General features: G+C 39.2%; 2 protein-coding genes across 2 annotated transcripts; both read left to right on the top strand.

Annotated features, from left to right (window-relative positions):
• The first annotated feature begins 18,985 nt into the window (after window positions 1-18,985).
• LOC110942582 lies at window positions 18,986-20,194 on the top strand. The gene has a single exon (XM_022184355.1). The coding sequence runs from the start codon at window positions 18,986-18,988 to the stop codon at window positions 20,192-20,194; it is 1,209 nt and encodes a 402-aa protein (XP_022040047.1).
• Window positions 20,195-20,850: 656 nt separating this feature from the next.
• LOC110942583 lies at window positions 20,851-22,729 on the top strand. Its single transcript, XM_022184357.1, has 4 exons — window positions 20,851-21,268; window positions 21,361-21,706; window positions 21,817-22,006; window positions 22,388-22,729. Exons 1-4 carry the CDS (start codon window positions 20,851-20,853, stop codon window positions 22,727-22,729), a joined length of 1,296 nt encoding a protein of 431 aa, XP_022040049.1.
• The last annotated feature ends 4,581 nt before the right edge of the window (window positions 22,730-27,310 follow it).

Here is a 27,310-nt window from a genome sequence, read left to right as displayed (position 1 = left end):
CAGATTCGACACATGGAAAACGTTGTGAACTGCACCGAGTTCTGCTGGTAAGTTCAGTCTGTAGGCCACCTTGCCTATTTTCTCAATGATTTCGAAAGGTCCAACGTATCGTGGGTTGAGTTTGCCTCGTTTACCAAAACGAACCACACCCTTCCAGGGTGAAACTTTGAGTAATACCCGCTCCCCAACCTGGAGCTCAAGTGGCTTCCTGCCCTTATCGGCGTAGGCCTTCTGACGGTCACGAGCGGCCGCCATGCGTTGTCGTATTTGAGCAATCCGCTCAGTAGTGTCTACCACATGTTCTGGACCAGTGATTTGACTATCCCCCACCTCTGCCCAACAGAGGGGTGACCGGCATTTACGTCCGTACAATGCCTCGAACGGAGCAGCTTTAATGCTGGTGTGGTAGCTGTTATTATACGAGAATTCCACGAGTGGCAGATGTCTTTCCCAGCTATTGCCAAAGTCGATTACACATGCACGAAGCATGTCTTCTAAGGTCTGAATAGTTCGCTCGGACTGCCCGTCCGTCTGTGGGTGGTACGCCGTGCTCATATCTAGACGTGAGCCAAAAGACTTGTGCATTGCTTGCCACAGTTCCGAAGTAAAACGTGCATCTCGATCAGAGATGATAGAGGTGGGCACCCCGTGCCTCGAAACAACTTCCTTGAGGTATATTTCCGCTAAAGTGGAGAACTTATCCGTCTCCTTAATTGCCAGAAAGTGTGCGGATTTTGTGAGTCGATCCACGATCACCCAGATAGTATCGTTTCCGCGCTGTGATCTGGGTAGGCCAGTAACGAAATCCATGGAAATTTGCTCCCATTTCCATTGTGGTATCTCTGGTTGCTGAAGTAGGCCTGAGGGTTTCTGATATTCCGTCTTGACTCGCGCACAAGTCAAACACTTGCTGACGTAGGTTGCTATGTGGGCCTTCATGCTAGGCCACCAATACGTAGTTTTAATATCGTGGTACATCTTATCCGAACCAGGGTGTACCGAGTAGCGGGATTTGTGCGCTTCATCCATCACAAGTTCTCGTAAGTCGCCATAGAGTGGGACCCAAATGCGTCCTGTTACGTAGTAAGCACCGTCTTCTTTCTGTTCTAAGCGTTGCCTTGACCCGCGTAGAGCTTCGGCTCTAACGTTCTCTGGTTTCAGTGCTTCTATCTGAGCAGCTCGTATTTGCGAAGGTAGACTAGAATGAATCGTGAGTTGTAAAGCTCTTACGCGCTTAGGCGCAGTGTCCTTTCGACTGAGGGCGTTAGCCACAACATTGGCCTTGCCCGGGTGATACCTGATAGAGCACTCGTAGTCATTTAGCAGCTCGACCCATCGTCGTTGCCGCATATTCAGTTCCTTCTGCTTGAATATGTGTTCTAGGCTCCTGTGGTCGGTGTAGATGGCGCACTTGGTTCCGTATAGGTAATGCCGCCATAACTTAAGTGCGAAAACAACAGCTCCCAGCTCTAAATCATGCGTAGTGTAGTTCTTCTCGTGAACTTTGAGTTGTCATGAAGCGTAGGCTATGACTTTATCTCGTTGCATCAATACACAACCAAGACCTTGAATTGATGCATCACAGTAAACCACAAAATCTTCTGTGCCCTCTGGCAGTGAAAGGATAGGTGCACTACAAAGTCTATCCTTTAGATGCTGAAAAGCTAACTCTTGTGCATTTCCCCAATGATAGACAACGCCTTTCTGCGTTAGCAGGGTGAGAGGCTGCGCGATCTTAGAAAAATCCTTGATGAATCTCCTGTAGTAACCTGCCAATCCCAAGAATTGGCGAATTTCCTTTGGTGTGCGAGGCGCAGGCCAGTTCTTAATAGCGTCTACCATGGATGGATCAACGTGAATCCCATCCTTGTTCACCACGTGTCCTAGGAAATGGACTTCACGAAGCCAGAAGTCGCATTTCGAGAACTTCGCGTAAAGCTGTTCTGTTCGAAGGAGTTCCAAAATAAGTCGTAGATGTTGTTCGTGCTCCTCTTTGCTCTTAGAATAGATCAGGATGTCGTCGATGAAGACTATAACAAACTTGTCCAGGTAAGGCTTGCACACTCGATTCATCAAATCCATAAAAACTGCGGGTGCGTTCGTCAGCCCAAACGGCATGACCAAAAACTCATAGTGCCCATATCGAGTCCTAAAGGCCGTCTTAGAGACATCCTCTTCTCGAACTCTCAGCTGGTGATATCCCGATCTCAGATCGATCTTTGAGTAGTAGCTCGACCCCTGCAATTGGTCGAATAAGTCGTCAATGCGCGGTAGAGGATAACGATTCTTCACAGTCACCTTGTTGAGTTCACGATAGTCGATACACATTCTGAAGGTACCGTCCTTCTTCTTCACAAATAGTACTGGGGCTCCCCAAGGCGATGAGCTAGGACGAATGAAACCCTTATCTAAGAGTTCTTGTAGTTGCGTGGAGAGTTCTTCCAACTCTGATGGAGCTAAACGATAAGGTGCACGGGCTACAGGCGCAGCTCCAGGAGCTAGTTCAATATGAAACTCGACTTGGCGATGGGGCGGAAGACCAGGTAATTCCTCGGGGAATACCTCAGGATAGTCACGTACAACTGGATAATCTTCTAGCTTCTTCTCTTTCTCTGTGGTATCAGTAACTAGAGCCAAAATCGCAGTGTGGCCCTTTCGTAAGCACTTCTGGGCCTTAAGAAGAGAGATGATGTTCTCAACAGCACTTCTCTTGTCGCCACGAATCATGAGTGGTTCACTACCCGAACCAGGAATACGAACGATCTTCTCGTTGCAAAGAATCTCTGCTCGGTGTTGGGATAACCAATCCATCCCAATGACAACGTCGAAACTACCCAAGACAATAGGAATAAGATCAATAGAGAAGGTCTGGTTAGCGAGGATAAGTTGGCAACCCTTGACTACGTGTGAGGCTTCCAAGCTCTTACCATTAGCTAGCTCTACAGTGTGCTTGTCACTCAGGGGTGTTGGAATACGCTTAAGCATCTTACTAACTTCTAGTGACACATAGCTAGTATCGGCACCCGAATCAAATAAGACTGTAACATAAAAGTCGTCGAGAAGGAACTACCCGTCACCACGTTGGGATCATTCCTTGCTTCACCTTGACCAATCACGAACACTCGTCCCCTAGCACCATTGTTGTTGTTGTGGTTCCCATTGTTACCATTCCCCTGATTGTTGTTGTTGTTCTGGTTCAGTTGGGGACAATCTTTCTTGAAGTGGCCTTCAGCTCCACACTGAAAGCACCCTTTGTTGTTACCCTGCTGCTGTCGCTGGTTCTGCTGAGGTTGCTGACGATTCTGATTGGCGGGGTATGCGCTCCTGCAATCCTTTGCAACATGACCAGGCTTGTTGCACCGATGACAGTTGCCCCTGGTGCATGGCCTACTGTGGTGTAGGTTGCAACGATTGCATTTGGGGTGATTCCCCTTGTACCCACCATGACCTTGACCACCAGACGACTGCTGACTGGGGCTCTTGTGATCGTCCGTCTTTCTCTGCTGAGACTGAGATTGCACAGAAGTTGAACCCTTGCTTGAAGTTCCATCCCATTTCCGTTTGTTCTCACTAGAAGTACCAGAAGTAGTTGCAGCACCTATGCGCTTTGGTAACTTGTTTTGCTCCACCGCTTGGTCAGTGAGACGGTGAGCCAACTGAACAACCTGCTGGATAGTAGTCAAGTTTGCTGAAGTCACATGACTTTGGATCTCTGGCACCAAGCCCTTGAGGTAGAGTTCAATTCGCTTATACGGAGGGTCCACCATAGTAGGACACAACAAGGCAAGTTCATGCGATCTCTTAGTGTATGCCTCAATCTCTGACCCCGTCATCTTGAGGTTGTAGAACTCATCTTCCAGCTTATGGATGTCATCGCGACTGCAGTATTCCTCCCTGATCATTTCCTTGAAATTTTCCCATGGGGTGGCGTTGGCAGCAACCAACCCCAGCATTTGCACTTGAGCATTCCACCACGTGAGGGCCAAACCCTCGAGAGTACCAGTAGCATACTTCACCCTGCGCGCTTCAGGGCATTCACACATTTCGAACACCGATTCCAGTTTCTCAAACCAGTGTAGGAGACCTACTACTCCTTCAGTGCCGCTAAAAGTTGTGGGTCGACAGTCCATAAAGGTCTTAAAAGTGCACACCGGTGCCTGAGCATATTGACCTAAGGTAGGTGAAAGAAAGACAGAGTTTAACACAAAGGTTGGTTCACGAGAGTAGGATCCAAATGATCCTAGAACAATTTCGGACTGCAGGATATACCTCCTGCGTTTGCAGCTGCAAGCGCTGCGGCAACTCGTTCGTTGATCAAAGCCGTCAACTGGGCTTGTGTCATGTTAACGCGTCCAGACATGATTCTTCATAATAAGAGTAATACGTGTGAGAGAGGTTCGTGAAAGTACGATAGTAGGACAGAGTAAGCACACACGTGTTCAAACAACAGTAGTTATACTAATCAAGCATACCATGAGCAATGTACTACGTAACTAACAAGTAGACAATATACACATACCATATCACCTAGAATGTCGAGCCTTGCATGTGGAGTGAAGTGTCGTTGTGGACCATTGAGCACTAAACCGGTTATAGTCTGGTTTTAACAAAAACATTTCTCCTTTATTAAAACCAAGTTCACTATAACCAATGGCTCTGATACCAATCTGTCACACCCCCAAAATCCCACCCGCGGAGTACTACCGCTTGGAGGCGTGACTGACCAGGATCCAGCCACCAATCATACTGAACAAGCATATAAGCAGTTATAAAAGTTTAACCAATATGATTGGTGTTTCAAAACAAACAAGTTAAGTTGCAAGCGGAAGCATAAGTTAGAGTTATAACATAAGTTCAATTGTTTTTAAATAGAACACGACACGCAGCAATCCGTGTCCCACAACGACTCTCCTCCATGCAAGCTCCAGCTGAGTACCTACGGTCCTGCAAAGCATGTAGTAACGAGTCAACAACTAGTTGAGTGAGTTCACAGTTGGGTGTTCGTTTTAGTTGTTTCGAAAACAGTTTACTTTAACTGGCATCCTGCCGTGGGGGTTACCCCATAGTTTAAAAACGTGACATGTTCATTCCCAGTTACTCTGGCATCCAGCCGTGGGGGCTACCCCATGATAGTTATCAGGCATTTCGGCCGTGGGGGCTACCCCATGTTAGTTATCAGGCATTTCGGCCGTGGGGGCTACCCCATGCGTATACTAGACTCGTTACCATATCGACTGCTGACTGTAGTCATGTTTATGTGCCCTGAAAACATCAATGTCTATCATCATTGACGTGCCCCAGATCCATTAGTTCACGCCCGTCCTCTGCGGCACGGTGTGAGGTTTGTCAGACCTAAATAGCGCTATCTAACTAATGACCCGCTCGCCATTGGCCCGGCGATTAGTCGATACAAAAAGGAGGGACTTCGTGATAGAGTTTTAGTCTAGTACGTGTTATCCGTCCATCCGGACGAGGAATCGCATTCCTGAACCACTGACGTCCTACCCAAGGAGGACGAGGAATCCACGTTCCTTAACCCCGTTCCCAACCCAGGGAATCCCATGCTTTGTAGAGGGTGTGAACTCACCTTGGTTTGCTCGGTAGTTAGTCACAGAAAGATCAATCAAGTCGCAAGTAGTCAATTACGTCCTAACATGGATACCACTTATAATCAGATTCAAACCAAGCAGTGCACGTACAAGTAGTAGTTACGGCATACAGTTTCTATCATGGCAGTTTAACAACAGTGCACAGTATTTCAATTAATAGTAGCACATTTGGCCCACAAGTTCAGTCCAACTACTTAAGCCCAAAACACGTATAAAACAGTTAACACCGAAGTCCACAAGGCCGGCCCGTTAACTAAGGCCCGTAACTAAGCAAGTCCAATAAGTGTGGTCTCGAGTCGCAACCGGACTCGCAAGCATGGTCTCGAGTCATGTTGTTTGTGCTGATCTTAGGTGGTTGCGAGTCGCAACCTATGTCGCAACCGTGGTTTCGGCTGATCATGCTAAGGTCTCGAGTCGCAACGGGACTCGTAACCTGTGTCGCAACCTGTGGTCTCGGCTTGTCCTGTTATGGTTGCGAGTCGCAACCGCGTGGTCTCGAGTCATCACGCTGTGGTTGCGAGTCGCAACTGTGTGATTGCGAGTCGTATGCTGTCGTTTTCATGTTCACGTGTTGATTCAGATATAGTCAGCCTAATGGTACTATGTAATCAGGCCCAAATCAGGAAACAACCAATAGGATTTCACTAACAAGTTTTCCTAATCAGGCTATTAGTAAAAATGGATCAAAATCATAAGGGTTTTCACATCTTCAACCATCATTCAAATTGTTCTTCATATATTCAAACACATTCATCAAGTTCTTCAATCATTCATCATGTTTATTCATAACATAAACAATTCTCATTCAACCATATTATGCATTTTCGGACAAGAGTTATAATCCCAAACTAGATATCAATACTCATCTTGCTAGCCAAAACATTCTTAAATAAGATTTGTCATTAACATACACTAGTCCGATTTCATGAACATTTACTTCTAATGGTTTAAGCTTCAATGGCCACAAATATCATAACTCTACATGCTATATATCCGAAATCAAGACATGTTAACCGATTATCACATTGTACACATTAGAATCATCATATACATCAAGAACATCATGTAAACACTAACAATAAACATCATCTCATTCATTTTATCATTTAACATAACTAACATCAATCCATAAACACCATAAATACTAACCGGTTGGTGAAGTGTGTGTGCCGATCCGAAGTCCAAATCCGAGAGTTCTTGTGCCAACCGATTGGATCCGAAAACTTGGAGGTGTGCTTGTGTTCTTAAGGTTTTAGTGAGAGGGAAAGTAGGAGAGTGTGTGTGTATGTGTTGTTCAACAAATGGTAAAATAACTAAGGGTGGTATATATATATATGCTAGTTCCAAGTGGTGCACCCTTAATGGGTTTCGGGTGAGGGTTTACGGCCCAAATGGCCCAACCGGTCAAAGGCCCAAACCGGCCTAATGGTCACTGTTCACTCGAGACCACATGGTCTCGAGTCGGGTCCTTGTTGTTTCGGTTCACATACGTACAAGCATACACATAATATAACATATAATTCGCATAAGATGTTCTCATATATCATTGCACCAAACATGTCAACTAATCACATAATGTTCAAGCATGTTACATCAAGACACAACAAAAGGTTCTAAATTTCGAGTTGTCACAGTTCCATTCCATGTTCCACCCTTTTGCTCTGGATTTAATCCATAAATATGATGTTGCCTGCATTTCCCCGAAGACCGCTTCTATATCAGCCCTTTTCCCATCAAAAACACTTTCATTCCTTGCCCTTTTCCCATCAAAAACACTTTCATTCCTTGCTTTCCATATCCCCCAACATGTTGCTATTATCACCACTTGTATAAACTTCTTTTTCGTTTCATCTATTGTCACATGTTTGTGATAGTCGAGGAGATCTTTCATGGTGAAGGCAAAGATTTGTTGTACTTTACACCAAACGCTAACTTTATGCCATAGCACCGAAGCAATATAGCATCCAGTGAACAAATGGTCAGCAACTTCTTCCTTGTCCCCACAAAGTTTGCAGACGGTTGATCCCGGGATCAAACCTCTTCTTTTCAATCCTACCATGGTCGCCAACCGGTCTTGAACTCCGCGCCACCCAAAGACATTTACTTTTTTAGGAACCCATTTGATCCAATCGAAAGGTCGATATGGGACTGCAAATTTGCAAAGTTCTAGTCTTGTTGACGCTACCGAGAATATCCCATCTTTCACCAATATCCATTCCCAGCTATCCTTCCCACTGCCGAGGCTTATTGCTTGTGTCAATGTCTCCAATTCTTGAAGCTGGTTACGTAACTCCTCCGTTACCAAAGTTTGCCTCCACTCCCACCTCTCTATCCTTTCCTCTATCGAAGCTTTTTTATTTCTTTCCAATGCGAACAAATCCGGGAAGCCATCCTTTAATGGTCTGTTTCCGATCCACCAGTCTAACCAAAAGCGTATTTCTTTACCATTCCCTACTAATCCTTTCATCGGTTGAGCTGGGTTTCTGTTGTACTTTTCAAGTTCCTTTCCAATTTTCACTATGTTGTTCCACGTGCCCGTGATACCCTCTTTGACCGGCATATAGGAAGTCGAGTGTATATGCAAGTGTATTGATGTGATTGTTCGCCCCCATAATGTTTCTTTTTCATGTTTATATCTCCACCACCATTTTAATAAAAGACTTATGTTCATGTCTTTGAGTTTTCCCAACCCAAGACCCCCTTTTTCAAGAGGACCTATGATCTTTTCCTAACATACCCAAGCCATTTTTGCTTTTTCATCATTACCTCCCCAAAAAAACCTTCTTCTAAGAGTTTCTAATTTATCCAATACCCCTTGCGGCGCCTTGAATAAAGAGAAGAAATATAGAGGAGGCTATCCAAAACTGATTTTAGCAAAGTTACCCTACCACCGACAGAAATTTAGCAAAGTTACCCTAAAAATATTCTTTTTATATAAGTGATACTCATGACAAAGAAAAACCGATTTTAGACCCCTCTAGATGTTAAAAATGTTTGGGTCTCAGAAATATAACTAATAATTAAAATATAATAATGCTCATAGAAAGTTAAAACAAAATCGACTGCATCACGTGTACTGTATATTATATAAATCGACTACAAGACTATTTTTATTTATAGCTTTTCTTTTCTAAATGTATAATTACGCACACTATATGCACACCCATATGCATATGGGTAAATTTGTATACTTTTAATCAAATAAACGAAAAAAAAAAAGTAAAGAGAAATAAATAAATCTGTCTGTTTTGATTTAACTTAACAATTATGAATGAAAATACATGTTCTACCAAAAAAAAAAAAAAATTAACGCGCTGTATACGTATTCTTTCTTTTTCCGCTAGCTAGTTATCATTCTCTAAAGCTACACGTTAATCAGCCTCAGTACCAACCATTAGGCTGGACGGACCATTAGGCTGGACGGTATGGTTGATGGAGGATGACCCGCCACGTAAGCGCCACGTAAATCGGGTGTGAGGATGGGGCAAAGAGGATGGAGGTAAGAAAGGAGGATGGGCCTAAAATATATATGTATATGTATGTATATGTTGTATGTATATATGTGTGTGAGATGGGGAGGCCCGTCCAAGTCGTCTCACCTTCGACGATCTGGACGAAGCAGGCACGACGACGATAGGCAGGAAATGAAGAGAGGGCACGGCGACGATGTTGGACGGTCCAGACCTTCCAGCCTTAGACTAGAACTAAAACTCTCGACAACATGGGATTAAACACATTTGGTATACACATGCTTATATACAATATTAATTTAAAAGCAGTGAATTTGTTTATTTTGAAAATCGAAAATAGAAAAGTAAGAATTTTTTTTGAACGGCAAGAAAAGTAAGATGCATTGAAGAGTCAAATATAATAATGAAGGAGACGTGACCTAAACGAAGTGGGGATACAAGTCAACATCCATTTTACATTAAAGACTGTCATCGGAAACGAAAATGGTATCATTAAAAATGCAATATCCCTCTACACAATTAGGCTGGAGGGTACGGAGGGCGCCATCCCTCCACCTTATCTATATGTAGCACCCACAGGGCTCTATCACCATACCCAGGATTTTAAGAGGGGGCGCCATCCCTTCTTCGCTACCATGGTAACGCCGAAAATGAAAGGTTCAGGTGGGCCCAGTAGATTTAATCCAATGATTTTTTTTAATTTTGTTTAATAGGGGCTCCATCTACACCATGTAAATTAAAGGAGGGCGTGATAAAACCCCCTGGCTGACGTGGATTCTACGTGTTGCTTACGTGGCCTGATAAAGCCCCTAGGAGGCTCCAACTACACCATCCAGCCTTATGTGAACATTTACTACATAATTATTAAAAATGCAATATCCCTCAAGTCAGTTTAATCGCCTACTTGACGTCATTTTTTATAGAACTAAAAGGTTAAAGTTTGTGTATACTATTATTATGTGAACACTACTACATAACCAATTTGAAGTGTAGATGGTAATAACTGCTAATCAAGTGTTTCCCTTAGACTAGTGGGTATGAGGAGCCTCATCTCTAAGGGGATGGGCCGTCATGTCGTCGTCACGTAGGAGTGGCTTGGAGGGGATGGACCTAGGGGTGGGGGATGAACCCCTTTATGTATATATATGTATGTATGTATAGGTATATGTGAGAGAAGGAAGGAGAAGGAGGCCCGTCGACTTCGTCTGTGGGAGCCGGATACGCCGGGACGGGAAGAGGGGGGCGGTGTGGGGGACCGGCGCCGCGCCTCGCCGGGCTTAAGCCGGCCCCCATACCACTTAGTCTTAGTGTTTAACAATTAACATTATATAATACAATTAGTTTTTATATTTGATGTATGTAGATGTTGCTTAAATATGGTTGTTTAGAGCACCTCCTTCTATTAATGTTTTAAAAAAAATCCTATATATAATATAATCATATTTATATAGCATAAAACCAGTGACAACTTCCATTGACAAAAGCAAAGCCTTTAAAACACCTAGGTTGGAAAGGGGAAGATCTTGGGTTCAAGTATCACAGACGACAGGAGATTAAAGAAATTAACCATTCAAAAAAAACTGACAACGTTGAATATGCATTAAACTCTTTATTATAGTACCAAATGTTAAATAGGAAGTATTAAATCCATTAAATGAAAAGAAAAAACACTGCATTTTCTCAAAAGAAAAAAAAAAACTTCAAGAAAAAATAAATTTAAATATGATGATATATGATATAAAAAACTAGTATTTATTATACTGTATCACAATAATGCCCATCCAGTTTCTATTTACCAGAGATAGCATTAATGGACGACTGTCACTAATTATCCTGCTTACACAAATTGTCATATATCAGACTCACTCATACATATCTGGCTTAGGGTGAACGGGGCGTAAGAGTGGAGTGAAATCGGTGACCCCATTCACCTAAGGGGAACACCGCCGCCATCCCTTAGGTGAGTGGGTGAGGGGAGTGAAATGGGTGGAGGTTCACCGAAGAGAGGAGAGGAGAGAGGGAGAAGGAAGGTGGGGCCAATCTAATTTCCAACCAATCAAATAGGGGTGCTAAACAGGTCGTGTTCGCGGGTTGGCGGGTTCAACCCGACCCGAACCCGAAAATTTTACACAAACCCGAACAGGACCCGAACCCGAAAATCATATCATACATAAGAACCCGAACACGATCCGAAGTTTCGTGGGTTGACCCGAACACGACCCGTTCAACCCGAATTTTTTTATTTTTTTCTGAAATTAATATATTAAAATTAAAATTTACTTAAAAAAACACTAATGTATATAATAATATCATATTTAAATTATAAAATCTTTGTTAATTTCTCTTTTTAAATTGTAATCATTGCATAAATACACACCCCATTTAATTTATGACATAAAATATATTGTAAAAGAATATAATATAGTATAAATGTGTTAAACGGGTCAACCCGCCAACCCAACCAGGTTGACCTGAACCCGACCCGTTAACCTAAACGGGTTCACGGGTTCAACCTGAAACTGACCCGAATCCGTTTAAACTAAACCTAAACCCGCGAATTTCGTGTTAGGTTCGTGTCGGGTTTTCGGGTCGTGTTAAAAATTCACGCCCCTACAATCAAACCTTTTCTTTTCTTTTTTTTTTTTTTGAATAAAAAAATAAGGGGAGTTAAGAGGGGAGTGCCGCCATCAATTTAGGGTGTTAGGGGAGTTTAAGAGGGGAGTTGACGTGGCACACGAGTATTGGTTGGGCGTAAGAGAGGGAACTCACCTATTAGGTGAGCACCCCCTTCACCCTTATTTATATTAAATATCTGAAAGATGAATGCCATCTTAAAATTGTTGGAAAAAAAAAATAAAAATGTGTTTCATAACATTTTGTATTCAGCCAAGTAACAACAAACGTTAAAAAATGGAGCAAATTTTCATTTCCTAGTATGTTCTTGCTCATTTCTTTGTGTAAAAGAAACTAAATATATACTTAAATAACAAATAATATAGTTTAAAAATTCAATGATCCTAATAAAAGTGATTAAATGTAAATAATATACATTTAACATTTTCTTTAACTGTAAAGAAATCTATATAAACTATAAAACTACTTTTTATACAATTCTTTTTCTTAAATAAGACCATCTGAAGATTTTATATGCAGAAAAATAATTTTTATATAAATTTTCATACAATCATACCTTATGGTTTGCATTTGGAAAACTATGTGTACCTGTGTGTATATGATCTATATGTATATGTGTAAAGATGGGGATGGGAATAGAGAAGAGAGAGAAAGAAATCATACCATCTAAGATCTTTTTGTAAGCTAGGGTGGATGTAGTAAGAAGAAGCGGTGAGGCTCAGGATAGATAGCGCCATATAAACATGATTTATATGTAGTTTATTCGGGCGCTATCCCTCCTGAGCTTTACAGATTCTTTCATACTGATTTCTTTATTTCCAAGAAACACATAGTAAGATCATGGGCATTCTTTTACATTTGCCATACTACATACATATCCTATGCATACATAGATGTATAAAAATTCAGATAACCATAAGGCTCAAAGTGATAGTAGTGTTCACATAATGATGGGTGGTGAAATCAAAGGGGGGATGGTCAGTATATATAGTGGGGGAAGAGGGAGGGGGAGGGGGGATCGAGGTGAGGGTGTTGAAGGCTAGATTAAATATGATTGAAGTATTTTCTTATAAGTTCAAATATGATGTATAATTTAGAAAAAAAATCCAACTAATAATTACATATCTAAACTAGATTTAGTTTTTTTTAATATTTAAATAAGAAAATCAAATTTTATACATCATATTAAAATAATAAAAGTCTTTTCATCCGTAAAAAAAGTAAATTAGAGTGTTGCAATAGTTGATTAAAGAATAAGTTAAATTTTAGTTTCAGGTACTTGTTGAATTTTTTTTTGTAATTTGTTATTGTATGTTATTGTTTTTATGTTTTGATAGCAAAACTTAAAAATGTAATCTTAACTATGGATTATGTGATGGAAAAGTTATACTTACGGCTGTCATTACTCAATCATACATTATACGTAACACTTTTTTTCGTTTTTTTTCATTGAGTAACATTAGAAATTCTATTGAAAGATTACGGCTATTGACTTGGTAATATAAATCTGGATTGATTGCTTGTCATGGTAGACAACAAGATCCATCCAATATTCTTACTTTTATAATTTTAATAGTAATACTTACGATTAGAAAATTTAATTTGAAGCATTATATTCTTTGAACTTCTTGTGTTTTGGTTATCGTATGTGTCTATTAAGAACAATGAAACAAATATGTCAAAATGACGTTTCAGTGTGTATATATATTGATGACGTGGGTATTTGGAGATCCCAGTCAGTAAAATCAAGGTTAATAACAATCACAAGAAAACAATAAAGAATGCTTAACATAAACTGAAAGTAAGAAGCTGAAAGTCGGAAGCTGGAAGCTCCCGACGAGAAGCTGATACACCAATGACTGGTGACAGGGAGCTAATGTTACTGTACAACCTTGGAACTTGAACCCAACAAGTCAAACTGATTAGACTTCTCCCTAAAGCACATAAAGGTGTACTCGAGACACACAAACCTGAAACTTACCTAAAGAGGCAAGGCTAACCCTGCAAACAACGTCAATGGAGAATAAGCTTACCAAAACTAGAAGGTACGAGTTGGCACAAAGCTCCCTTAGGTAGAGCAATCTGCCTATAAAAGGAGAGTCTTATTCATTCCAAAGTAAGTTCATTTCTCTCATTCTCACTCTAAACTCTTATATTTTTATTCGCTTAGACTCTTAAGAACTATTCACTGATTCTCATGCCGGAGTCCAAACGCGGGAGGCCACCTCTCGCGTTAAGACTAACGGTCTTCTTTGATTGCAGATTCCGACCAAGAAGCTACCTTTTGGAGTTGTACATGTACCTTCCCCCTGCCATACTCTTGTTGCTTTAACAAGTGGCGCCCACCGTGGGGCTGCGCTACCTAGAACAATATTTTCCGGTAGTCCAGCCCTGTTCCTAAGTTACCTTCTTTTATGACCGGAAAGGATCATTATCCAGAGGAAGTTTAGAGCAGCTCCCTGCCTCCGTCTACTCCCATAGTTGGCAGCTGCTCCACCAACACAGACAGACTTCATGTCACACCGGTAACATAAGATGCATAATAGTTCCAGACACCTCCCTCTACACGGGCTAATCCATCTTCACCGAGTGAAGTACTTTTCCTGGTTGAAACCATGAAAATAACTCCGTATGGAGTGTGGAGTAACTTTATACAGTTGAGGGAGCTCTTGAACGGGTATATTCGAGATGAACGGACCAAATCGGTTAGAGTACGTTCGGCTTATCTCATACCTAATGGATCACTCTGGACCTGGAGCTATCACACTAGCTCCCCGCTTTTCCTTCCAAGAAGCTCAGAGTATATTGTCGAGCAGCTTCTCCAACAAGCTCACGCTGTTCCCCCACATCCACTGAAAACCTTTGAAGCAGCAATTAGATCGTTGCCTTTAGCTAGCAGAGCTGTAGCTGCAAGCTTGTCACCATCTTCAAACTTTCAGCAAAGCTTCCCCATGTACTGTGCCCAGTATCCCCAAATAGCTGCCTTCCTGGCTCAGCTAAGCCAGCAGCTTATAGGGAACCAAATCTGGCAAGCCACTCACGATGGACCACAAGCTCAGGTCCAGCCATGTACTCAAGCAGGCACCAGCACGAGCGGAGCAGGGGTAAACCTTGATACACCCTCCATGCCTTACAAGCCAAGCTCACAATCATGCTTCTCCGAAGAAATAGCTAACTATGTCTTACATACCAAGATAATGATGTCGTTTAACGTCAAAACATATGATGGTTTGGAGAACCCTGAAGACCACCTCCAGGTCTTCACGGGGGCAACTATAGTTGAACGGTGGAATAATGCCGAGTGTTGCCACATGTTTATGCATACTCTCATTGGACCAGCTAGGTTATGGTTCTGTGGGCTCCCCACCAAAAGCATAACATCTTTTAATGACCTACACAAAAGCTTCCTAGCCAACTTCGCCCCTCAGAAGAGATGCTCCAGGGATGCAACCGTCATGCATCAAATTCAACAGAAAAATCATGAGGACCTTCGAGCCTTCATAGAAAGGTTCAAAAGGGAAGGATTGATGTACAGTGGGGAAACTGGAAAGATGAGTGTGTTAGCCTTCATGAACGCCAAAAAACCCAAGAAGCTTCTAAGGAGGTTTCATGAAAACAACCCCAGACAATGGAAGAGGCTTTTCGAAAGGGCAGAATCCTTCCTAAAAGGTGAAAAAGCTTTAAAAGAACCAGCTTCCAAGAAGAGGGAACAAGGAAGTTGGAAGGAATCATCTCCCTCCTCAAAAAGGTCAAGGTTTCAACCCTTTGTAGAACGACGGCCATTCAGGCCCTATGAGGGAAAAAGATTCGAGGATAGAAGAAGATCTCCACGTCCAAGCAAGAATCATGACAAAGACATGTTAGGACCGTTTCGGGTCTCCGAATGCTTCGGCCGGTCAGATATTCACCATATCATGTGCGGAATCCATGTATGATGATGACAAACACAAGAACTCTCTAATTAAACTAGTTTCTATTGATAATATTCACGTACAAAACCATGAAACCAAATGGACAGAGTTTCCCCTCTCAAGTCCATAGAAGTTACAAATGACAAGACCCAATACCCCTATTTATAGGCAAAGCCTATCGTGCGAAACCTAGGGTCGACAGGTCTCTCTCGTGCTAGAGGCACTAATGACGATAGAGTCCTTTCGCACAAAAGGTGTCCTTTTGCACGAAAGGTCTCCTTTCGTGCGAGAGGTCCTAAACCTAACAAATCTGACTCTTCGACACGTATTCCTATACAATCAACTATGACCTGTTACATTAACAGAGGTAATAGATATAATGCACTCACAAACTCCCCTTTGGATATTGCCGCAGTCAACCAGCTTTGTCAATCCTTGTCATAGCCAATCTTTAGTTTCTTCAGAATCTTTGATAAATTTAACATTCACAGACTCCTTCTTCTTTCTTTCGTAAATCAACAGACTCTCTTTAAGCAAACTCCCCCTTGCTTTAGTAGTCTTTATTTGACAACTTCAGTTCAACAAACTTTCCTTTATCTTGAGCTTTATACACATTTAACAATGTTTACCAAGTTCCCCTATCAATCAACTTCCTGTAAAATTTCACTAATATTCAAATACACATTTCAGATTTCACTTGTGAGAGATCAAACATCTAACATCATTTTAGAATTTTAAACATGATTAACATCTATAACCCTCACAGATAATCAAGTTCAAATTAATGACCTTGAATATCCAATTTAACTACCAAGTTCAACCTAATGACCATAGTTTATAACCAACTGAAATTTTCATTTTTCAACTTCAAGTTTGAAATTAATGAACTTGTGATTTTATCAAAATAAGTTCAGCATATTCAGATTTTGTAATTCAGCTTGCCAACATCGATTGTCAAAACTAAAGTAGAAATAAAATCTTTTTGTATTTTACAAACTATATGATAAGACACACTAAAATCTTTTTGGATTTTATTTGAACTGAAATTCAACAACTATGTACAAACATATTTACAGACATATTTTTGTGAGTTTGAATTCGAGGATCATATCAGTTTCTAACAAATCAAAAATATCGTTGATCTATTTAAACTTTAAGTTTTAAACAGTTCACTTAGATTGTCAGTATACTAATCCATTTAAATTTCTACACAAACTTTGATTGTTTCAAGATATGAGTTTAGTGTTTTAGGAACTAATTTAACAGTAAAACATTAGAAACAAACTAATACCGTGAAAATCTGTTGTTTGTAGAATCAATGCGGGTAAACCCTAATTCTCTCTCTAGCATGGTGATTTCTGTTCTTCTTGCAATCTTAGAAATTTCTTCGTGATCTTTTGTATAACAGTCTGTTATTAGAGGTTTGATTCATCAATACATCTAATACGAACTAGTTAGCAGTTGTGATCGAGTTGAATCTAGGGTTTCTGGTTTTTTGTTCGTTGCCAATCTTTACTCTTGTGTGTCGATTCTATTGGAATAGTGATTAGGGTTTATCGGTCCTACTGGTTGGGCAGTAACCTTGATTCACCTGAGTCCCTATTTCGATTAGACCAGATTCATTCGGTAAAGTGCTAATTTAGGGTTTGCATGCGTTTTTAGTTTTGTCTAGGTGCTGTGGTTTTCTTGTGTTTTCGTCTACATGGAGAGTGGTAGTGATGGCAGTTTTGATTATCATGATCAAGGAACGATGAAGTCTGATGGAGGGGTTACAGGAACGATGAAGGAAGATGGATGTACTACATCCAAGCGTAGAATTGGATTGATGGTCACGGACACTGAAAGTAATACTATGTTTCCTCGTAGGGGATTATATTCTACTTTGGGTTCTTCTATATTGGATGGATTGTCTAGGATTTCGAAACCTGTGGGAAACCCGCCTCTGAAGTTTCCTACCTTTGCTGATTTCAAGACTCGTCCCCATGCAAACCCTAATAAAGGTAATGACGCACAACATGATGATAGTTTGAATGGGCAGAATGTTGATAAGCTTCAGACGGATTCTGGAGGAAAGGAGACCATGCCGATCACGTTTGCTAATGTGGTTCAGGCACAAAATGTGGCTGTGAAGATAAACTTTAGACAAATGGAGTCGGCTGATACCATGGAGGGAGTGGATGTTGTTATTCCTGTCTCATCTGTTAAAGAAGTGCATGATAGATTTGCTAATACATTATATGGATACTTCTTGGGGAAGAGGTTAGCATATCCAGTGGTTAATTATTTTGTGAAGCATAACTGGGCTAAATACGGGTTGGCTAGAATGATGATGAACGCTAAGGGTTACTTCTTCTTCAAATTTAAAACGAAGCAGGGGATGGAACAGTTGTTAGAGGATGGACCATGGATGATCAGGAATGTTCCTATTATTCTAAAACAATGGTCTTCGTCGGCTAAGGTTTTGAAAGAGGAAATTTCTTAAATCCCTGTGTGGGTTAAGATGCATGATGTGCCGTTACCGGCGTTTACTGAAGATGGGTTGAGTTTACTTGCATCAAAAATAGGTGTGCCAAAGATGGTAGATTCATACACGGCATCGATGTGCTTAGAATCTTGGGGAAGAAGCAGTTTCGCGCGGGCCCTTATTGAAGTTCATGCTGATACAGATTTAAAGCGCAGTGTCATGGTTGCAATCCCGTCTATTGAAGGTAATGGATACTCTAAAGCTGAGGTGAAAATTGAGTATGACTGGGAGCCGCTAAGATGTGCTACATGTTGTGTCTTTGGACATGATGATAATGCTTGTCCGAAGAAACCGAAATCATTGGCTAATGATGATGTTAATAAGAAAGATGATAACTTTCAGGAAGTAAAAGGAAAGAACAAGAGGGGGGGGGGCAGCAGGGGTTTCCAGTTAAATATCAGAAACAAAAGATGATTTATAGACCAGTAGTTAAGAACAAGTCTGATGGGGAAGTAGCCTCGTCGTCTCGTCTCCTAATGTCAAATCCTTTTGATGCTCTTTGGGAGGAGGATGCTCCTCGGGAGTATGTGCAAACTCAGAGGGGAGAACCAGCTGATGATACCAGAAAATATTCGAAACCAAATTCTAAAGGAGGGTCCGATCAGAATGAGGAGATCATTGATGATGGGGTGGAAGTGGATGACTTGCTAGCGGAAATTCCGAATTTCTTAGATAAAAAAATGGAACAATCTGGGTCTGAGGGTGCAAGCACACCCGGAATTACAGGTTTTAATGGGTAGTATTGCTGCTTGGAATATTCGGGGCTTGAACCGGCCCCTAAAACAAAAAGTGGTTCGGCAGGTAGTGAAGGATAATCATATTCAGGTTTGTGCTATTATGGAGACTCATGTGGATGCGTCTAATGTTCCGGATGTCTGTAAAAAGGTGTGTCGTTCATGGAGTTGGGCTTCAAACGTTGTTTGTCGTACCAAGGGAACGCGTATATTGGTGGGATGGGATGCTGATGTGGTGGATGTTATGGTATTATCTCAATCTGATCAGGTTATGCATACCCAGATTGTTTTTAAACTTGATCAAAAAATGTTATTTTGCTCTTTTGTTTATGCCGATAACCATTACAAGAATAGACGACTATCGTGGAACAACTTGTGTACTCATCACTCTTTTATGAAGGATAATCCTTGGGCTATTATGGGCGATTTTAACTCATCGTTATTTCTTGAAGATTCTCTCACAAGCACATCTTCAAGCAGTATAGGGATGAGGGAGTTCAAGGAGTGTGTAAACAATATAGAGGTGTTTGACATAAATACTTCGGGTTTGCATTATAGGTGGACGAATAAACAGAAACAGGGTGCCGTCTTCAAGAAAATTGATAGAATCCTTGGGAATAATTCATTTATTGACGGATTCCCTACGGTTGCGGCTTCGTTTCATCCGTACCATATCTCGGACCATTCTCCTTGTATACTTGCTTTGCCAAGTGTCACAAGGGAGAAGCCAAAACCGTTTAAGTTTGTTAATCTATTGGCGGATAAAAAAGGATTTACGGAGGAGGTTAAACGGGTGTGGGAAACTGATGTTCAAGGGTTTGCTATGTACCAAGTTGTTCAGAAACTTAAGGCTCTTAAGACTCCGCTACGGAAACTGTTTAAGCAGCAAGGTAATTTGCATGAGAAGGTCAAAGTCGCTCGGAACAATCTGGATGATTGCCAGCATGCTATTGATAATAATCCTCTAAGCTTGGATTTGAAAAATCAGCATGCTAATTTTGTTAAAATGTATATGGAGGCGGTGCGGGATGAAGCCTTATTCTTACAACAGAAATCTAAAGTTGATTGGTTATCGCTGGGTGACTCAAATATGAAGTTTTTCCACAATGTGGTTAAAGTGAAAAATCATAGGAGCAGAATCTTTTCAATTTGGGATGCCAATGGAAATCTTTATGAGGGAGGAATGGTTCCGCAGGTGATGGTTGATCATTATACGCAATTTTTTGGGACCGCGGGTATTATAAATCTTGATCCGTTGCCGGATCTGTTTGTTAATGTGTTGTCGAGTCAGAAAGCGGATGCTATGGTTTGAGATGTTACGGATGAGGAGATCAAAGGTGCTATGTTTTCAATTGCTGGGAACAAAGCTCCGGGCCCGGATGGATACACTTCGGTGTTCTTCAAAAGGACATGGAATATTGTAGGGAATGATATGTGTCGAGCGGTTAAAGATTTTTTCCATAATGGTCACTTACTTGCACAACTGAATCATACAGTTATTTCATTGATCCCGAAAGTGAGTACTCCTTTGTCTATTACGGATTATCGCCCTATTTCTTGCTGCAATACTTTGTACAAATGTATTAGCAAAATTATTTCAAACCGCATTAAGGAGGGTTTAGGTGATACTGTGAGTATCAATCAGTCTGCTTTTATTCCGGGGAGGAGAATTTTTGATAATATTCTTTTGACTCAAGAGTTGATGCATAACTATCATCGAAATGTTGGTCCGCCTAGGTGTGCCTTTATAGTTGACATTCAGAAGGCTATGATACGGTTGATTGGAACTTTTTACAGAAGACGTTGATGGGGTTCGGATTTCATGGGAAGATGGTTAAGTGGGTTATGGCTTGTGTAGCTTGTACTTCCTTTTCTTTGGCTATCGACGGTAACCTCTATGGTTTCTTTAACAGGAAACGTGGGCTGAGATAGGGTGATCCTATGTCACATTATTTGTTTACTTTAGTTATGGAGGTTCTCACTCTGATATTGCAAAAACAGGTGTTGATTTCTAATGATTTCAGCTTCCATAGCAAGTGTGAAAAGCAACGAATCATTAACCTATGTTTTGCAGATGATCTATTTCTCTTTGCTAGAGGAGATAATAGATCAGCTAAAACTATAATGGAAGCCTTGAATATGTTTAAGAATATGTTGGGGCTAGTCTCGAGCATGGTGAAAAGTACAGTCTTCTTTAGTAATGTTACGGAAGAGGTGAAACAATGTATTCTTGACATAATGCCATTTGAGGAGGGGAGTCTTCCAGTTCGCTATCTTGGAGTGCCTCTTCTATCTACTCGGCTTCAGTATAAAGATTGCAAGCAGCTTGTTAAAAGAATGAAGTCGAGGATTACTGACTGGAAAACTAAGTGTTTGTCTTTTGCAGGTAGACTTCAGTTGATTCACTCAGTTCTATCTCGCTACACATTTACTGGGCTTCGGTATTTATTTTATCGAAACGTCTTGTTCGCGAATTAGAAGACAGGATGAAACATTTTTTGTGGGCCCAAGGAGATAGCATCAAAGGGAAAGCTAAGGTATGGAAATCAGTTTGTCGTCCGAAATGTGAAGGAGGCCTGGGAATTCGAAGAGTGGGGGATATGAATAATGCGTTGATGACTGTTCATGTATGGAGTGTGCTTACTCATAGAGAATCGTTATGGGTAAAGTGGATTCACTCTTACCGCCTTCGGAATAGATCCTTTTGGGAAATACCATTACGAGGTAATATGACATGGAGTTGGAGGAAAATGCTCAATCTGCGACCGATTATTCGGAACCACATTTGGACCGAGGTGGGCGATGGGGCTGATACGTCGGCCTGGTTTGATAAATGGGATGATGTATGTCCTATCCAGTCTATTGTGATGCCAAGACTTATAGCCAATGCGGGTTTCAATATGAAATCAAAGTTAGCGGATGTGTATATTCAAGGGGAATGGAGGTGTCGAGTGCTTGGGTTAATCGGTTTCCAGTGTTAGCTAATATTCGTCATATAGTTTTGGATGCAGCGCAACGTGATAAGCTTATATGGAAATCTAGCTCGGGAAGCCAAGTTGAATTTAGCACATCAGTGGTTTGGGATGATGTTCGTACCGGCCAGAATATGGTGCAATGGGCTAATGTAATCTGGTTTCCTCAAGCTATTCCTAGACATGCTTTCATAAATTCGTCATATAGTTTTGGATGCAGCGCAACGTGATAAGCTTATATGGAAATCTAGCTCGGGAAGCCAAGTTGAATTTAGCACATCAGTGGTTTGGGATGATGTTCGTACCGGCCAGAATATGGTGCAATGGGCTAATGTAATCTGGTTTCCTCAATCTATTCCTAGACATGCTTTCATAATGTGGCTCATAGTGAACAAGAAGCTCAAGACGCAAGATGTTATAAGTACGTGGAATCTTCGGGGAATGATAACTTTAATCTTCTATGTTGCTCGTTATGCACATCGAGTTCGGATTCTCATGATCACCTCTTTTTTGAGTGCTCGTTTGCTATGCAGATTTGGAATGGAGTTAAAGACTTAGCTGGTATGGAATCCATGTGTAACAAGTGGGATAGTATCTACGAGCATTTGGTGCGGGTAGGTAGCTCCAAGAATGCGAGGCATGTTATTGGAAAACTTGTTGTGGGTGCGACGGCATACTACGTATGGCAAGAAAGAAACACGCGATTGTTTTCAATAAAAAAAAGGAGTGCAACTCGCCTTGTAGAGATATTCCTCGCTACAGTCAGGATGAAACTTCACACTATGCGGTTTAAGAGAACGAGTCAAGTGGAGAGGATGTTACAAGACTGGAGCTTTCCGCGAGGGCTTGTTATTGAAGACGATGATTGTGGTTAATATCCATGTTATGTATTGTCGGGTCGAGTGTCTTTGTTAAGTGGTAGTTGTTTGTGTTTGCGCTTTTGCTGGTAAACTTTAGTATGGCATGTCATGCTAGAAAACTGGGGAATACTCTATTCCTCACTTGTTTTATTTGGTTGATGATATAAAATTTACCTGGGTAACCCTTTACAAAAAAAAAAAAAACTAATTTAACAGTGTGTCCCACTTCAGAATATACTCTCGTATCAAGATTCCATGGATTCAGACTTACAGGTGAATATACCTAATTAATATTTGTCTCTGGGTTAGTGCGAGGCCTTGAGAGCGTAGGTTAGAACCACCGTTCCGACAAAGAGATGAAGGATCGACTTAGAGGTGTGTTCCACTTAGGAATCTTCTGACTGCAATTGATATATCTTTTGACATTTTCAATTTTTCTGCAGTTTTTGGGTTTAAGCGAAAAAGTATTCTACAAGATCTATGCCATTGCTAACGCAAAATCAGAAGATCTTGTATAATACCCCAGATATCAATAAGTATAAAGACCTAATATCTCAGAATCAGACAATCTCTCAAACGAAATTTCGGAGTACTAAGTCTATATATCCGAGAGATGTTACCCACATATTAAGAAAATTTTTGATTTAGGTTTATATTTTGAAAACCATTACTGAGTGTGTAAAAACCTACTAGCATGCACCATTAGGGCATTTTAGTCACAATGTGACATAATTTGAGAACTTGCATAAAAATCTAAGTTATGAACAAGTTCATTCTGTTAAAATACTTTAATTATGTTATAATAGCAGTAGGTAATAAGTTTTGTATGATACTTATGGTTTAAAACCAAACTATGCGCCAAAAGGGCATTTTAGTCATATTATAACAAAATTTACGAACTTGTAATAAAAACTCAGGTTATGAACAGGTTTAATATACCAAAATATGTTAATTATAATAACATATCAGTAGGTAATTCATTTTGCAAGTTCATCATTGTTCAAAACCAAGTTTTACATAAAAAGGGCATTTTGGTTATAAATAGGCATATTATAAGAACTTGTGTAAAAACACAGAATCTGATTATAATCAAGTAGCATAACCACAAAGGGTTATTCTACACTAAATTATGATCATAATACAACTAAAACTCAGTAGCTAACTTTGCTAAATCAGATCAGAATCGAAAGTCAAAGTAGAAGTCAAACCGCTCGACTTTCGATTGCGAACCGACACTAAAACTGGGAATGACGGGCTGAACATGTTTATACATGTTCTAATATTAATTACCAACTGATTTAGTGTCAAAAACATGGGTATAACATTTATAAGTTCATTTTATAAAGTTTCTGAAAATCTCCCCTTTGACTTTTTAATTAACATAATTTTGAACCGTCATTTGACCAACTTAACGTGATTTCCAGGAGGTGCCCTTTTGAGGGATTAACACCTACCTAGTTATGATCACATAGCCATGTTCGATTCGAACAATGGCTGGATCATAATGGTCTAAACCGAAAGTCAAAGCAAAAGTCAAGTTGCTTGACTTTCGGCTTATAAAAGCCTATTAAACGAAAAAGAACTAGAAAGGAACACTTACAAGTGAACCTTAGAAACTTTAATACTCAGTAGGATGCTCCAATAAGATCAGGAACTTCTAGAGAAGGAGAAGAGATGATTTTAAGAATTGATGCAAGTGAAAGTGTTCAACATATGCTCCTATTTATAGTTGAGGAGCTTGAACAAGATCATTACAGGTGTTGGAGGTGATCTAGAATCACTCCAAGTGTTGTTGGACGTGTAAGGAGCAACTTGGAGGTGGCATGTTTCGAGTTATGTGGCATACATGGAGAAAGACTTGGGCTCCAAACAAAAAATTCTGCCAGTTACATAGCTTACGGACCGTTTGAGCTCAGTGCTTACGGTAAGCTTGACTAAAGCCCACAGATTTGAGTTTCCTTGCGGTCCGTATACGATGTTCGGCAACAATATTTCTAGGTGCTTATGGACCGTAAGGGGTATATCCTTGCGGTCTGTAAGAGACCTTAAAAAAAACAAAGTTTTGAGATTTTTCCATATTTGGTCCTCCCATATCTAAACTTTCATAAGTTGTTAACAAACCTCGTCGAATATTAGGCACATTTGAGAGTATGGACACATGTCATTAATTAATTCGATACGATTTTACGAGGTGTTACACCCACCCCCCAAAAACCTAACCCTCATCCCCCACCCAAGTTAAATGATAAAAACTAAACCATAAAGCTAAATCCTCCAAAAATCTTATAAATCTAAAAAACACACAAATTTTTTTTAAATATTTATTTTTATAAAAGAATCGCTAAATTTTGTTATAAAAAATCATTTTTGTTTGTGACAAAAGTAGCGCTTTTTTATAAAAAAAATAAAAAAAAATTGTGTGTTTTTTTAGATTTTTTAGGTATTTTTTGTTGTGTTCACATTGGTTCTCGCGATTCTCGCAATAAAGAGTGACGAAAGTAGCGTTTTTTATAAAAAAAGAGTGGTTCATTGTTATAAAAAATAATTTTTGTTTGTGACGAAGGTTTAAATGAGAACGTTAGCTAAATATTGTGAGAACCGTGAGAACAAATGAAAAAAACGCGAGAACTTGGTCAAAAGCAATTCAAATTCAAAATTTTTTTCCAGACTTATAATTATTATTCAAATACAATGTTAGAAATTTAATTTACACGTTTAAATTTACGTGAATTCATAAATGAAGAATATTTACACATGTGTAAGTTTGTCATTTACACATGTGTAAATCTGTTATATTTACACATGTGTAAAAAATCTAAAAACGGTAATTTTGAAAGGAGAAATGAATAATTTGATGTTGCAAATTCTTTTTTTTTTGATGTTGTATCTTAATTACAATGAGGGTTGTATTAAAAAAATTGGTTTTGATTGGTTTCTTCATTCGTTCTCACGGTTCTCACAATATTTAGGGGAGGGTTATCTTGAGAACGCTAAATATTGTGAGAACCGTGAGAAAAAATGAAAAACCAATCAAAACCAATTTTTTTAATACAACCCTCATTGTAATTAAGATACAACATCAAAAAAAGAATTTGCAACATCAAATTATTCATTTCTCCTTTCAAAATTACTCTTTTTAGATTTTTTACACATGTGTAAATATAGCAGATTCACACATGTGTAAATGACAAAGTTACATATGTGTAAATTTTCTTTATTTACGAATTCACGTAAATTTAAACGTGTAAATTAAATTTCTAACATTGTATTCGAATAATAATGATAAGTGTAGAAAAAAAATTGAATTTGAATTGTTTTTGACCAAGTTCTTGTGGATTTTTCATTTGTTCTCACGGTTCTCACAATATTTAGCGTTCCCATTTAAACCCTCCCCTATATATATAGGGGATGGTTCAAATGAAAACCACTTTTATTGTGAAAATTCGAAAACTAACTAAAAATGCTAAAAAACACAAAAAAAAAATTTTTTTCAATTTTTTTTATAAAAATCGCAGGTTTTTTATATAAAAAAAACTTTTTTTCAAAAAAAAAAAAAAAATTTGTAGTACACATGTGCAGTACAAATTTTTTTTATATAAAAAAATGGCGAAAATTATTATGCAAAAAAAAAAAAAATTTGGTATGTTTTTTTGGCCTTTTTAATTAGTTTTCGAGTTTTCACAATAACTAGTGATTTTCATTTGAACCTTCCCATATATATATATATATATATATATATATATATATATATATATATATATATGTGTGTGATTTTTTCTTTCTTGAGTTTTTACTATTATATTATCATAGTTATTTATAACGAGATTACAAATTAAATAAAAATTTGCCGCTTCATTTTTTACTAACACATAACAAATGTTATCTGATTTATTTTTTAGTAATACACAACAAATGTTATCTGAATTATTTGTTACTAATACACAACAAATGTTATCTGATTTAACAATTTTTAAATTTTAAAATCTATCTATACATATAATAAAGTAAATCATATGGGGTACACATGGCGCTCTATGAGGTGATCTCAATAGTTTTTTCCCGCCTAAATAAATAGATATAGATAATATTTGTTAATAAGATTTAAATAAAAAATATATTATTTTAATCCATAAATTTTATCTTTTTATCTTTTACCCTAAACACATTGATATAAATAATATTTGTTAATAAGATTCAAATAAAGAATATATCCTAAACAAATAGATATAGATAATATTTGTTAGTAAGATTCAAATAAAGAATATATTATTTTAATCTATGAATTTTGTATTTTACTATTTTTATTCTATTTATATATATATATATATATATCATGTCTTTACTTTATAATAGGTATTAATAAAATTGAATTATAATAAAATAAGCATAGGTAACTCATGGCATCTACTAATTTTTAGATTTTTAATGTAAAAATATACATGAAAATACACAGGGTTTTTACTTTATCCATTTTATTATTTTGTATATAAAATTAAATTTATTCAACACGTGCAATACACAGGGTTTTTTTAAAGATAATTTTTTATTATTTAGTATATGAAATTACATTTATTCAAAGTGTGCAAGACACAGGTT

The sequence above is a fragment of the Helianthus annuus genome, chromosome 11, assembly GCF_002127325.2.
Source record: "Helianthus annuus cultivar XRQ/B chromosome 11, HanXRQr2.0-SUNRISE, whole genome shotgun sequence".
NCBI classification, from domain to species: Eukaryota; Viridiplantae; Streptophyta; class Magnoliopsida; order Asterales; family Asteraceae; genus Helianthus; species Helianthus annuus.
Note: the sequence above shows the minus strand (reverse complement) of the source record. Positions and strands in the feature narration are given on the sequence as shown.